Below are 15,091 nucleotides of genomic sequence, written 5' to 3' on the forward strand. Positions count from 1 at the left end.
GTTTACCCAAGAGAATGGTTCTGTTACCAGTTATGAAATTCCCAACTTACCCTGTTCCCCACTACTCATTCTTTTAGCAAATGGCAGAAGCTAATTCCTATTGATTGAACAACACAGTACAGTACAGAATGTTAGAAGAAAAAAAGCCTTTTTATCCTGTTTTCTTTGAACACATACTTGAGCAAAGTCATTTGTAAAGAAACATCTTTTTCCTACTTTTTGATTTTAACAAAATGCAAATTTAGTTCTCTAAAACTTGAAAAAATGTTCTGTGAAATGTTACCTCATTTTCAAATAACTTATACCAGCCTTCTGTTATAGGGAAGAACTAGAAGCTTAAATCTTACGTTTTAAATGAAGTATCCGATTATGTAAAATTAAATTTGTGAAGGATGTATAGAATATAAAACACTGATCACAAATAAACTGTTTTGTTGTAACACAAGAGTACTGCCTGTTTCCTAATGCAGTCACACAGACTCAGTTAATGACCTGTATTTGCTGTAGGGTTATTAAATGCAGGGCATAGTTCTTTAAAAAACAAAAATAAAAATTAAAAAAAAAACACCCACAGGATAGAAACTTTACAGTTAACATTTAACTTTGTAAATATTATGGTGTGTAATAAACTTAGTAAAATATGGGTTAAAATATTGTTTTATCTTATTTTTTATAGTTAAGCATCAGTACCTGAGTTTCCTTATAGATCAGCATACTGTAACTGTGATTTTAGACACAGTCTTAATTATCCAAGAAGGCTTTTCACTCATACACAAAAAGCTGAAAAACAAAAGAGACAAAGGGAATTAGTCTGTCTCTGTATAAGGCTGCATTCTGTGAAACAAATATTAAACAAGTATTAAAGGAAGTTCCCACAGAAGGATGCAATTCCAGGGATACACCTAACACCTGTATTGCCCAGAGAAAGGACAACAATAATGTTACAACCAGGATCTTTAGAGCTTAAAAGCTACATGTTTTCCTTTCTTTTGTTTTTACAAAAAAAAAAGAGAAAAGAGAGAAAAAAAAGAAAAAAATTCCACTTGTTCTTGTGGCCTTCTTCACTTTTAAGATTGTCTGCCCACCCTTAATTTTCCATCCACCATTTCTATAGAAAGCATTTTATTTGTCAATTGTATATTAAACCAAAGGTTCTCCATTTCCCCCTTACATTTATAAGAATCTAAAGCAGCAACAAGGTCCCCATGAAAACTTGCTATTTAATTGTCCCAGTTATTGTTGAGTGCTGCTGTGAAAAGTGACACACTTCAGCCATAGGCCAGTACTTTTTTAAGAGTTGGTGCTCAAACCCAGAGTCCTCTTTTTGATGAGGAGTGTGTGCACCTGTCTGAAATTCCGTAACAGGCCCCAGCTCCACAACTGGAGTCTCTATGGACTGTGGACTGCTGTGGGCTCTAAGAAGGGATTCCAGTGATCTTTATTAAGGTATCACCCCACAAATAAGCAGCATTGTTGGTTGCACTCTCTCCTCAGCCCTCACCCGTTGCTTTTCTACAGGCTGTCTTTAGTTGCTGCTCTTCCAAAGATTTGCCTTTATGCCCTGTTCTCTAACAGGTGCTGCTGCTGAGGCAGGGGGAGCTGGATCTGTGTTGAGGGTGTTGTAAGAGTGGTGCTTAAAACAGTGTAAAGTTCCTCCTTCCCCACAGCCCCCTTAGAGGGTGAGAAATATAGAAAAGCTGAATAAGGGGTGGCTTATAGAACAAGCTGCTTTCCCTGGAATTAACTGCAGCTGTTATTCTTAAGCTAAGTATTTGTGCTTAGGAATGTGTTTCCATTTCCTCAGTTCTCTCCTGCCATAGCTCTCGCTTCCGTTTGGTGTCGGTGGTACTTTAATAAAACAGAGAGGATGGCCCGGGGGATGAGCCTGGTGTCACCCATGGAACTCAGAGCAGGACTGGGGATGGAGCCAAATTGAGAGGTGCTCAGAAATCACTGATCTGTTTTGCTGGCCTATGGATGAAAGGAAGCCATCACGGAGCAGAAAAAGCATGGCTGATCAGAGCCCATTTTTGTTAATCAAATATTCATTAAAGGAATCTTTCCTCCACACACATTTTTTTTTTTCACCCCCTCTCTTTTGGAGTTCCCCTGATTGGCAAATGTTTGTAGTTTCCTTTTTTTTTTTCTGAATCCCCAGTTTTGTAAAATTCTAAACAAAATATTCCATGAACCAATTCTATACAATGAACATTTGTAAGCCAAAAACTTGTTCTTATTTCAAAGACAAGAAGGGCGCTATGCTCTTTTCCAACATGATGGCAGTCATTTCAGATGATTTATAGAAGTCATTTTTTATTTTTTGTCATTTGTTGGGAGTTACTAACCACATTGTAAACTTGCCCCCTTGCTGCATATTTTACATTTCTCTGCTTTACTGAAAATATGAATGAGCTATCAGTTCTTTGTTTAGAAAGTGATAACCTTGGAAGTGTTAGATGTTTCAATACCTTCAAAGAATTCAAAGTGCCCATTTTACAATGAAAATTCCACTTGCAGCTGAAAGAGCAGAGAAATTTAAATGGAGCTTTAGCTTCAGCCAGTCTCAGAAATTAACGTGAGGTTTTTGCTTCTCTGCTCTTCTCCCACTGTAGGTGGTTTTTTCATTGACAGTCCCTATTGCCAGCCTCTCAGCATCGCACCTTTTATTATTCACTTGGGCCCTCAAGATTTCTTCTCTGACTTCTAGAACCATCAGGTTGTGTGGCTTCAAATGGCATTTTGTACATGTCTTAAGCAAGAAAAACGTGGCTCGTTTTGAGTTTTCTCAACTTCAGACATGGAATCTGAGCTTTTTTCCTTTTTTTTTATTTTTTAAAGAGTTTTTTTCACTTCTTGAACTTTGCTCCATGTAATGAAAAGCAATACTTAGTCCAAGCCACAGTCCTCTCTTTGGGTACATAGCAATAGATATGTATATACTCCTGGTTATTTCTTTACACTAGAAGGGGAAGGACTGGTGTGTTGAGGGGGGAAAACCAAACACCAAAACAAGGCACAACCTGGGTCAAGTGCTGCTTCAAGCACTGAAATCTGCCTTTACTTTCACTATTGAAATCCTTCAGAATTTTAATACTACACTGTATTTGCATGTTTCCTATAAAAGTTGCTACAGAGCCGTGCAATGGTCACTCCTGAAGCAGCAGTGCTTTGTACCATTGTGCATGTCAGCAGACATGAAATGTAGCAAAATGGCACAAGAAAAGAAACACAACATATTATTTTCCAAAATGTAACTGAGTGATATATTCTCTCTTTTCCCCACATCATTGATATGAGGCACAAAAATGGTAGGCCTGAACTTGAAAATCAAGTGGATTACTTTTGTGTCTCTTAAAATCATCACCAAATGACAGGAAAACACAGTATTTGGGAAACATCCAGTTCAAAAACCTTAGCTACTCTAAATTTACTGGGTTTTTTCCCTCTTGAATATTTGTATGTTGATATTTTGAGATTGTCAATCAGCAATAACTGAAAGGTGAATGTTTTTTTAAATGGTATTGGAACATCTATACGTTGCAGCTTAAGACTTCTAAGCAGTTTTCAGCAGGTTAATTCCACTTTATTCTCATTCTCTCCGGACCTTCATAGCCATATGCACTTGTATAAAATAAGCAGAAATGTAGTGACTGTAAGCTGAGATCGTGATATAAAAGGTAAGAGATTTTATTTTCAGCTTAAAGAATATTTTTATTGCTTTTTTTTCTAAAAATCTCATATACCTGTGACAATCTTGTATATGGCACGTTTTTATTATGTCTTGTTAACTCAGTGTTTGAAGAGCTAATACATAGGTCTGAATCCCAACTTTTTATTCTTAAGGCCAATTCAAATACTCCAGTTTCAGTTAAAAAAGAAAGTATTAACTAACACTTAAGAAATTGTTTGGTTTTATCAACAGACTGTGATTTTTCTCCTGTGTAGCATAAAAAGCTGTGTTCATACTGCTGTGTCAGGCACTGCATTCCTTGCATCCCTGTGGACACATTTGGGTAGGTACCAAAGCCAGGCCATGGCTGCTCTGAATGCGCACCTTGGTTCTGGCTGTGTGTGATGGGTGACACAAGAATGAGAGAAATTATTTCCCTAAATTATTAAACCTAAACTCCAAATGAAGAATTAACAACGTTGATGATATTACAGCTAAAATGGGCAGAGATCAAGTTACATTAGACCAAATTAATTCAGGAAGCAGCCAGGTTTGCTTCCCTCCTGCAGGTGCAGTGCAGGACAGGAGGGCAGGCAGGCGGGGATTTATCTCTGTGTGAATCCTTTGCTTAGCTGCGGTTTTCTGCAGCTGGAAATTAGGATACAGCCATCCATAAATAATTGTTTTTAGTTCTGCAGTAAATGTTTTAACAATATTTTACTTAGATTAAAATGGGTTTGGATTATGACCTATTGGTGCACATGATATGTGTAGTTTTAAAGTACTATTTTTTTATTTGTCTTTTAAACCTTGCGTTATGCAAAGTTGCATAGTACAGTACTCCAGAAGTGCAGTACTTGCAGTACTTGAAGTTGCTGGAAACAAATCTTTTTATATAAAAATGGTTAAAAAATAAAAAAGCAAAAGGGAGCAAGCTGATGCTGATGTATTAGCATTTTACGGTCTCAATTCAGAGATGAAAACATGAACAACCCCTGACCAGTAACAGCTGACACTGGTGTCAAAGAGAAAACCACTTGGTACAGAATATGTAGTGGTGTATCAATCCCAAAGTTCTGCTTCAGAAAACTAACAGCAAATATAAACTACACTTGATTTTAATATTGAATCATCAAATTCACTAAGTAACTGCATGTATAGGTTATCCATTCCTCAGGATATTTCTGGATATAATTCCTAGGCTGGTAAGAGAAAAAGAGCTGTTCAATAGTGTCAGCTTTGTTCCTGTGGGCAGGAGCTTGCACCTGGAACGGAGGAGCTGTTCCAGGGCCTGGCCCTGGAAGCACATAATCCTGCAGGACAACTGATGAGCAATCATAACATCCTTCCTGTTCAGGGGACAGGTTTCCATCTGCTCTTATCTTCAAGGTGCAAATGCAGGGCTGGATCTGCAGCTCACCTACAGTCCCTTTCTGAGCCTGGCAGGGCCAGCAGTACTGATCCAGGAGCAGCAGGCTGCTCTGCTCCTTCAGGTAGGATATTATATGCATCAAGGTGCATTATAATGAACTTCTCCTGAATATTTCTTTCCTAAGCTTAACTGCTGTCAGCCTGACAAGCACTGTCCACTTCAAGGACTGATAATAAACATCTTGCTGACTCCCATTTGATCTGCTTCTTTGTGGACTGTGCTTGGCAGCTTACTCCATCTGTACTTCTTTCCAGCAGAATTGCTTTAACGTGAATTCCTGTATTTTTCTGTCATCACTCTTTTAACTCTTAAAATCTAAGCTTTCCACTCTCCTGCTTTTTTTTAAACTTTGTTGCATCTTTTTTCTCTAGATTTCTCTAATATCCTGACATTTTTAATGCAGTAAAGCATTGCAGTATTTTTGTCTGAGATGGCCCCTTGCCTTCGCTGCCTTCCTTTTCAGTAGGAGAGAACCATTTTCTGATATGTGAAACATACTGTATACTTGAGACTCCTAAATCCTGGGTTCTGCAGCCACTTGGAATCAGAGAGAAGACCCTAAGGTAAATGATTGCCTGGGAATCCCTCTCATTGATCTGGAACTTGTGCAAAATAGCCCTATGTATGGAAGAGCAGGCTCTGAAGTGCCTGATATATTCGTGTTTGAGAGTAGCCAATTCTATCAGTAGGTTTTAGCCTAATATCAGGCTATTACCTGATGAATAATTTGGGTAACATCTGCTTCATCAATGTTGCAACAAGCATGGTTTTGCTAAGGCAGAACTAGAAACTCATTTCTTCTGCATAATACTTGTAGGTTTCCTTTTAAAAGCCTCTTCACAGGAGCTTGGTCCGAATTGCCTTTTCTGTGAGGTTGGAGGTCTGTGTTACAGCTACTGAGCTTTGTCCTTCTGCATGTACCCAAGAGCCAAACACATAAATCTGGTTCTGTATGCTCTGTGAGCTGCCAGTAGTGTTACCAATTCTGGAGTGCCTTCTCAGTGGAGCAGAAATGGTATTTTACAGTTTGAATTTCTGGTTCACGGAAAAGAATTCTGAAAAAGTTCCTTTCAATTAGTACATCTATAAATAGCAGACCAGGGAAACTCTGTGCCTATACACTACCCACCTTAATGCTAGTTTTAGCTAACCAGATGATAGTGTGTATTTTAGGAGATGGTGTCTGGCACTTAAAGGATTAAAAGCCAGAGATTTACAATAAAGGACTGACTTGTTTAATGTGTTCTCTATACTGGGAATGAATGGCATCACCACTGACTTTGGAATAACACCTGTGAGTTCTAGGGGGTCTGCTTCAGTCCTGCTTAGCCAGCCACATGAGATTCCTCCAGGCATGCTCTACCTAGAGAAGGGTTTAGAGTAACCAGGCTGGTTTGGAGGGCTTGGCTAGCTCAAGGCATGGTATGTGGTGCTTCCTGCCATGCTGTTCTCTCTGTGCCAGTGCTTGCTGTCTTCCTTAAGCACACATGCAGGAGCTGGAACACGGTGACCTTATTGCTGGGCGTTTTGCCAGTTGGAGGGAGGGAGGCCAGCCTATGCTCCTGAAGGGAATGTGTAACACAAGGCCTTGGTTGCCCAAGCAATTTCTGTCGGACACAGTGCACAATCCAACCCTCACAAAGGCAATTTAGTGCCTGGGTAGGTGGTTCCTAATCTGTCTAATTTGCTGTCGTGTAGCCAGTGTGAGCTAATTAGATGATTCAGCAATTGTCATGGCTCCCCACTTAATGTGCTGTAAATTCTGCTGCCACCACTTTCACTGCTGTTAAATACCTTTGCTTCTGTGAATTCTGTCCTACTGCTCTGCCTTTTCTGATCATCTAGTATCTCTGTAAATAACAGATTCTCTCAAATTATGAAATTGTTACATATAAGTATCTAGATTCTTAAAAACTTTTAATCAGACTGTGAAGCACTTTAGAGAAATGAGTTTTCCTACAAATATTTCAACTTATTCATGTGCCAGAGGACTATTTCTACTCATTAACAAAGATCTGAAGACTGCTGCAGTATCTCTCATCTCTGGAGACAAGGATTCTTTCTTTGAGAACACTTGCCTTCTGGTAGGAAAAAAAGATTTAAAGGGTGTCTTAATAAAAGACTATGCCCTCAAGCCCCTGAAAGAACTTAACTGGGGGAAAGTGCACAAATCTAAAATTATTTGAGGCTCTTTGCTTTCATTGAGCTATTGAGAACAATTTTCCTGACAACAAGTTCCTCAGATTATTAAGACATAGAAAATGCAGGAGGAGGGGCATGAAGATTTTTCAAGTAGTCTAGGGAAAAAACTCTTCTGCTTGTTGGCTGTTCAGCTATCGGACATCATTCTCTTGTCACTTCTTTATCTCCAAGACAGCAATAAATGTGAGCAGTTTAACGTACTGTCTCTGATCCAGTCCTGGCAATGTCCCTTGGAGAGTAAGCGTGGCACTCCCTGTTTTTTTCTGCCACCAACTCCCTTTAATAAAGTCCCTTGCTTAATTTGTAATTCTGCATCTGTACTTCTGAGCCAATCTAGAGGAGGGATTGCTGAACATCTCTCCAGATTTGTATAAACAACAAGACAGTATCTCAGTCTTTACTCAGACAAAATTATGAGTTTCCTTCTGCCTCTTGTGCTTGGCATAGTGAGATATGCTCACTCAGTATTAGAACTTCTTGCCTTCAGCTAAATTCTAAGACAGTTGCCTGTTACTTAATGAAGGGAAAACTATGTCCCAACCTCACTGAGTTCCAAGTCACAAAGCAGCTCACAAAAACAACTCCTATTTCCGGTGGCTCTGGTCAACAGCACGGGAGCTCTGCTGCTGTGGATTCCTTTGGATACAGGAGGAGATGTGTAAACATGAAATTCAGATTGTTCTCAGTCATGAAGCTGACTAAGGTCTCTCCTCTCTGGCATCAAAAGAATGAAAATGAGCTCTGTGCTGGGCACACAGAGCTCAGTTAGGAATGGCTAAGCTGTCTCAAAAACCAGTAATTCAGCTCAAATGTTCAGCACACAGACCCTCTTGGGCTTCCTGCTGAATAATCCAGTGAAAAATGAGATATTTTATCGACTTGTTTAAAGCAGAGCAAAGAGACAGGGTAGCTGAATCTGCTGTCCTAGCACAGGAGACAGCTTGTCTAAGGGCTTGTTGGTTTCACTCCACTGCAAGTGGAAATTCTGCTAAAGTCATTTCAGAGCACTTCACCAGAGAAACCCAGCACTGAGGTCCTGTGCCTATGAACCACTGCAGCAGTTTCACGTGCACTTTCTTTTCAACATAAACCATTTAAAAGCCAGTGGTTAAGTTTTGGCATTAAGGGATTTGTCATCACTAAACAGTTTTATTACTTAATCTCAGAGTGATGTCTCTTCAGCTTTTGTGTCATCTGCATCCATACCTATTTATGTCCAGGTATTCTGGTGCTTGCTTTTTCTGCTCATAGATATGGGATTCACTTGTTGGTTTGTAACTGATATGTGAGATAATACAAAAGCACAAGTAGAACACATCTGTCTACTTCCTCTCTCTAGAGTTTCCTAGGGAGTTTCCTCCCAGATTCGTCTGATGCTGCGTAGGCAAGGCAATGCTTTACTGTGAGTGCTGTAAGTTAGGTAAGAGAAAAGTTCATCAGACAGTAAGGTTTAAATTCAGTAAAATGGGGTTTTTTCTCCAGTTCCTGAGATTGCATGAAACATTCAGACCACACTGTTTACCTTGATGTTTTCAAAGAGCTCAATGTCAAAAAGTGGTGTGAGGAGATGTGCAGTTCTAAAGCATATCTCTTATTTTGGATGTTGTTTTCTCTTATATTTGGTGCCTTAACTCTATACAATTTAAGGTCATACATACCATACCACAGGTAGTTTAGTAGTACTTGAAAAGAACCCATCAAGCCTAGTCTATAGAAACTCTTATACAGACTGAAGCCTTCTCAGGGGGAGTACTCTTCCACGTTTAATTAATAATCCACCAAGAAGTGAGAATTATAAGAATGTAAAGAGCATTTAAAAATTTTAACTGCAGAGACTGAATTTATCTGAAACTGAATTTATCTGATTTCTAGCTTCAAAGGTTTGGGGTAGTAAGATAATTAAAGCTGCAGTCTCTTCTATGCTGTGTAAGTAAACAACTTCAAAACATTTTCTCACCAGCTAGAACTGCATGTTTGTGAAAACCTCTGGACTGTTATCTCTACCAGAATAAATAACACTTATTTTTAAAAGGCATTAATTGAATGTAACTGGCTATCCTTCATTGGTTAGTACAAGGGAGTTGGAATGAGCAAGAGCTGCAGTTAATTTCTAATTAATTAAACTTAAGCCTCATTCATATCTTTAACCAGGATCTAGAAGCTCCAGCTGCCTTATGCTGATTTGCAGTTCATGAGGAGTAGTGCAGCATCAGCTTGAACACAGGATTTCTGAATACATCTGGTTCTGGCAGAATACACTGAGGTGAGAGAGAGAAAAGATAACAATGGAAGTGAATGTCCTTCTGCAGTTTGAGAAGTAGAGCAGCATAGATATTAGTTGGAGGGAAAGTTGCACTGCCTTTTCCAAGTCCGTAAGAGAGTCTGTGTTAAAACCAGGAGGTTTGTGTGTGCTGGGGAAAGCCAGCAGCCTACTGTACTATGAGCAGGGGGAGCTGGGATTGCTTTTGCAATAGTTAGAGAGAAACTAGCCAGAGGTTTAAGCTAGAGGTTTAAGCAGGCTAAAAGCTGTTACTGATGTTGCTACAGGAGATAAATTTATTTTTTCTGTTCAGTAGACAAGTCCAGAATTGTTTTCCAAAGGAGGAATGCGAGAAATCCCATGGACTAATTTTGTTTCCTGCTGCAGCCCTACCCAAAAGGGAGATAGTTCCAGGCAGTGTACAGAGCATGCAACTGAATTTTGGAAGGGAGAGGAATAATAGTAATTTGCTCAGAAGGAATTGTAGTTAGTTATTTGTGCAATGCCCACAGTATTCTAGACAAGCTGCCTTTACACAGAGGAGCATAACAGCAAGGGAAAGCAGATCCTGCTCCCATAATGACCACAATGTGTAATGTACACATTTCAGGTCACCAATATTGGTTTAACTCCTTCTGACAAAGTAGGTTCATCTTATCAGCAAAGTGTATTTTGACATTCTATCCACTTCTATTTTTTAAGCTAAAGGGAAGTTAATTATAGCACTCATCTGTTTTGAAGGGAGTAGAGCAGAAGGTAAGTTTTAACTTCATACTTTGAATATGCTATGAATAGATTAACAGTGTTCCATGGAAACAACCTGATGTACTTTATTTTCTTCGAGCTTCATTTCTGTGTACTTGCAAAAGCACAAGCTTGCCTAAGCGTAATCAATACAAAGTTACTCAGGGTACTGCATCATCTCCACAGTGGACACTAACTGCATCGTAAGTCAACAGGCACACATAAATCAAGCTTAATTAAGAGGAACAGGACATCTTGGCAAGTTTTGCTTTACTACTGGCACTGCTACAATTTAATGATCTATGCATACCGAAATGTGTGTATTGCTGCACTCCCAACAGAATGTGAGTCTTGTAAGGGTGTCCTGTAAAGTAACAAAGTCAGGGTTGGAGAGACAGTATTTATTCTTCTGTCATTATTTTTACAAATAACTGTTTCTAAGCAGATGGAAAGTCATTCTGCTCAAAGGAGAATAACGGTGGGCTAGAGAACATTCAGAGCAGTACAGCTTTTGAAAAGTTAGTGATCCTATGAATTCAATTACAAAAATTCTGATTTGCAGTATAGATTCTTTCCTGTGTTTTTAAACTCATATCACTGTTTTATCACTGTTTCCCTGCTCAAAATAACAGAATAAAGACAAGTGTAGTTTTCTAATCACATCTATTGTGTGGAAATCCACATACACTGGAAGAAAAGGGAGGCTGTACTGCAGAGGGCATATTCAACTACAGAGCCATTCTCTGGGCAATGCTGCATAATTTAGGAGTGAGTAACCATGCCTTCAGGGACAACATGACACAGAGCAGATGGTTGAAAAAAAAAATCACAGAAAAAAGCCTCCAAGCTTTGTCCAATCGTACATTTACCCCTCCCTGCAAAAGGAGACAGGTACATTCATACACATAATGAGTTATCTGTCAGGCATCACAGAGGTCCTTAAGGACAAATGTTTTGGAGCCAGTCTCCTTTTGGACAGAAAAAGGAGGAAGTTGACTCTGTCTTCCAGTTCCAAGGTGCAGTGTCTTATTTCTCATCCTAACCCTAAGTCAATATTTATTGATCAAACTGACTAAGCTTTTTAGGCCGACCAGCTCTCTACGAAGCAACTCTGTTCTCTTGAGCCTCTGCAGGGGCCAGTAACTGGTGCTTAACTACTGCTTCCACTCCGGAATGTCACCGTCCTCCAGCTGCCCCAGAGCCAGCCTGGGACACTTGCACTTCTCAGAGAGCAACACTGCTGGGTGGGGGCTCTCCAAAGCACTGATGTACTACAGCAGAGCAAGTCCCAGTGGGCTGTATGCTTTTTAAAGTCCTGTCCAGTTCTTAGTGACTAAGTTGAGCATGAAACCTGTACTGCCAAATGTACCAGTCCCTTGCTGAGAAGGGCATCAATGGGAAGCAGTCTCAGAAGTGGAGATTTTAAGGAAAGGCTGGTGCTTTCCAAGGCCAACTCACAGGCTTTTTTTTTTTAATGGCTGAATTTCCACACCCCAAAAATCACCATCCACCAAATCAATTAAAATTGCTGCTAATTTGGGCTAAAAGATCACCTCTGTGTAACCCAAACTACCACCATCCATGCATTGAAAGAATTTCTAAGCAAAGACTCCTCAGGAGGCAGAGCCCTTCTGACAGGAGATCTGGCAGTGCAGTCTGATGTGACTTTTCTGATGATAATTACTTCTCCAAGATAAGGAAAATACAGAGGCAGTGCTTTGGGACAGTGTTTCATGCTCAGCAAGTTTGTAAAGGGAAGGAATGCAATTCTCTAAATCACTTGTACTGTATTTGTTTCTAGACTTGAATGAATTTCACTTTTCCTTTGTGAGTCAGCATATTAAACGTTAAAGAAAAGGTATATTTTTCTAAATCTCTTTCACCAACAGAGGTCTGACCTGCAGCCAAGAGGTGGATTTATTTATCCACAGAGGATGGAGTGTTTATTTTTGAACTAAGACTGGATATGGCATTGAATAAAAAGAAGTACTATCTATAAACTATCTAAACCTTAAATACTATGAATGAATTCCACAAACGAGTAATATGGTGAACGATTCCATCTTTCTTCCCAATAAATCTCTCTCAAAGAAGTTACCCAGAATTGAACTTCCAAATGAACTACAAGAGATCCTTGTGGTCTAATTACAGACTACTTTCAAAATACTTCAGTTTTCTCTCAATCTGTAATCAGTAGAGAACAATGATGACTGAACTATTCCCAACTATAAATAAAGCAATTTCAAATAAAGTAATCTGGCAACAACCATGGCTATTTATAGCACCAAAAGTGTAATTTGAACACTTGAATTTTCTAAATTTGGTAGCAGTTGAATGGGAAGAAAAATAACTGCACAGTGAATTTTGAATTGAGCTGTATCTACTCACTAGCCAAAAAAGCCTGCAAATGTAAAGGGAACGCTCTTTGTACCTTCAGTTGCTTCCTGCCCTGCTGCTGTACCCCGTACACTTGGCTTCATTTGGCTTCTGTGCTGTGGTTTGTACGCCAGCCACTGTTACTGACTGTACACAACACAAGCTGCACTGTAATCTCGGGTCATTTCCACTGGTTGTAACCCAACGCTCCAGACTTCTCTGTATATAAAACTGCAACCATGTCCCATTTGCTTCCAATAACTTCAATAAAGACATATCTCTGTAAAAGGAATTATGGCCTAATGATTGGTTGGGGGGGTGGTTACAGGGAGCAAACTGCCTACGAGGGTTCCTGAAGCCTGGGATGCCAATCCACAGAGGTCCATTGTGCCTAAGTCAGGTAACAGGCTCAGGAGAAAGGAGAGACAGGCTCCTGGAAGCTGCAGTGTTAGCAGAGATCACTTGGAGATGCAAACATAAAGCACATTTATGCTGGAACAAGCAGAATGCATTCTTTCCTAGAGGTGAAAGTGAATAGAGCATTACTGGATTGCAGCTTATAAGGGCTGCTGCACACAAGTACCTCTGGGCGTTTGCCTTGGAAGCAGTACCAGAAAAGCCCAGAGAAGGCAAGTTTCACTCCAAAAAGAAATCTGGACAATTCCTAGTATTTAGTTAATTAGAAAATCTGGATGATTGTTTTCTTAAAAGATAAATTACACACATAAAGAACAAGTAAGGTTCTTTCAAAGTTCTCTCCACCCCCCTCATTTCACTGTGTTTCTTAAACATTAAATTCCTAAGGTCCCAGTTTGTCCTCTGAGGTCCAAAGCAAATCCAAGCAATTTCCTTGTCCGGAGCCACTGAGGGCAGGACTTGGGGATACCATGACAATTGTGTGGCTGGTATTGTTTGCTTGAGGTTGCAACTCATGGTAAGATTTACTGGAATATACATATATGTCTAGTTGCCTGAAGTTACAGAACCCAGGTGTACTCTACAAGAGAAGTCAGTGAACATATAGTCTTACTTTTCTTAGAAGTGTTTTTCTGATCTTGAAATGCTGAATTGAAGTCTGAGTGAAGAGGTCATTAATCAAATTCAGAGGAGATCAGACTTGAGAAGGGATTAGAAACTGTTATGGGCTGACTATAATTGAGATTGCTCTTAATGAAATGAGATATATGAAATCCCACAGCTTAGTATGTATGATAACTGGACCAGGACTTGGTGTGAGACTTCTGCCCTCGACAAGCCAGTGTGCAGCAAGCTCAGTCTGCTGGTGTACTGCAAACAAGTCAGATATGCACAAAGAGCTACTCAGGGACAACTGTACCAAACCCAACGCAACCACACATCACTTAAAATTTAGAGCTGTATCAAATATTTAGCAAGTAAGATCCACAAAGAACTGAACAGTCACTTAAGAAAACATCATTAACTGAAACTGAAGTCAGCCTTACCTACTGTATTAGCATAACGCCTGTCTGTGCTCATGCCTGATGTTAGCTGGCTCGCTAAGAGGTCATTCCAAAAGCTCCCTCGGGATTATCATCTCTGAGGTGCTGAGAGCTGACAGCTCTTCAGTAGCAGCCTGGCAACTGCTGGTCAGTGACAGCTTAAAGCAAGCTGGGCCCACTCCAGGAGCTGGCAGGCATTCTGTGGCCTCGAGGAAGGGGAGAGGGGCACCTATGGGAGTGGGACATGGGAGATGCCACACAGCACTGGGGCTACACTGGTAAAGGAGGTTGGCGCATCCTTCTGCTGTCATTGGGAAAATGCCGGACACCTCCTGCTCAATTTTGCTCCTGTCCTGCTGTAGCTAAGCTAACTTTGCCCAGGCAGTTACAGAGTATCTTGCTTGAAAAAACAGGGAAGCTGTGATTTGTGGCACAAATCCCTCCCCATCCCCCCCAGTCCCTGCAAACCAAGAAATGCCCAAGTCCGTTTACAGCAACCTGCAGTGCCTCTCATTACGAATTTGCAGCTGAATGCACACAGCGAAATCTGCAGCAGAAAGCTCCTTCCTTTCAGGTCCTCCCCAACACTGCTTGACTGCCCCATCCCCTGCTGGCACAGCACTGAAGGGATCCATGCAGAAGGAGCCAACTGCTTAACAAGCAAGATGTCCAGTTTATCTTGCTGCAATCAGCATCACCTTGGAAAAGTGTATTTGATTACAGAGGAAGCAGAAAAAAAATATTGACTGACTGATGTCCAAGCTTGGCTGATGTCAAGCAACTAACAAGCCAGCCTGTAACTTCCATGTGCAAAGAACTGCTGCATCTATAAACCTGCCCAAAACAGCACCCCTCTTTCTGCAAGAAGTGCCACCTCCCTTAATTGCTCACGACATAATGCTGACTTTGGTGGTTTGCTGCAGGGTTGAGTTCCAGCAAGTCAGCTA

The 15,091-nt window shown here is 40.3% G+C and overlaps 1 protein-coding gene across 4 annotated transcripts in view; it reads left to right on the plus strand.

Moving 5' to 3' along the window:
• STRBP (spermatid perinuclear RNA binding protein) overlaps window positions 1-12,976 on the plus strand; it is a 58,477-nt gene extending 45,501 nt beyond the window's left edge. For 3 of the 4 annotated variants that reach the window (XM_056505461.1, XM_056505462.1, XM_056505463.1), the window contains one exon: window positions 1-12,976. In XM_056505461.1, the coding sequence (XP_056361436.1) occupies window positions 1-77 (77 nt within the window). In that variant the 3' untranslated portion in view covers window positions 78-12,976. The other variant, XR_008841756.1, reaches the window with a different exon arrangement.
• Window positions 12,977-15,091: the final 2,115 nt, after the last annotated feature.

Source organism: Oenanthe melanoleuca, chromosome 17, assembly GCF_029582105.1.
Source record: "Oenanthe melanoleuca isolate GR-GAL-2019-014 chromosome 17, OMel1.0, whole genome shotgun sequence".
Taxonomy (NCBI): Eukaryota; Metazoa; Chordata; class Aves; order Passeriformes; family Muscicapidae; genus Oenanthe; species Oenanthe melanoleuca.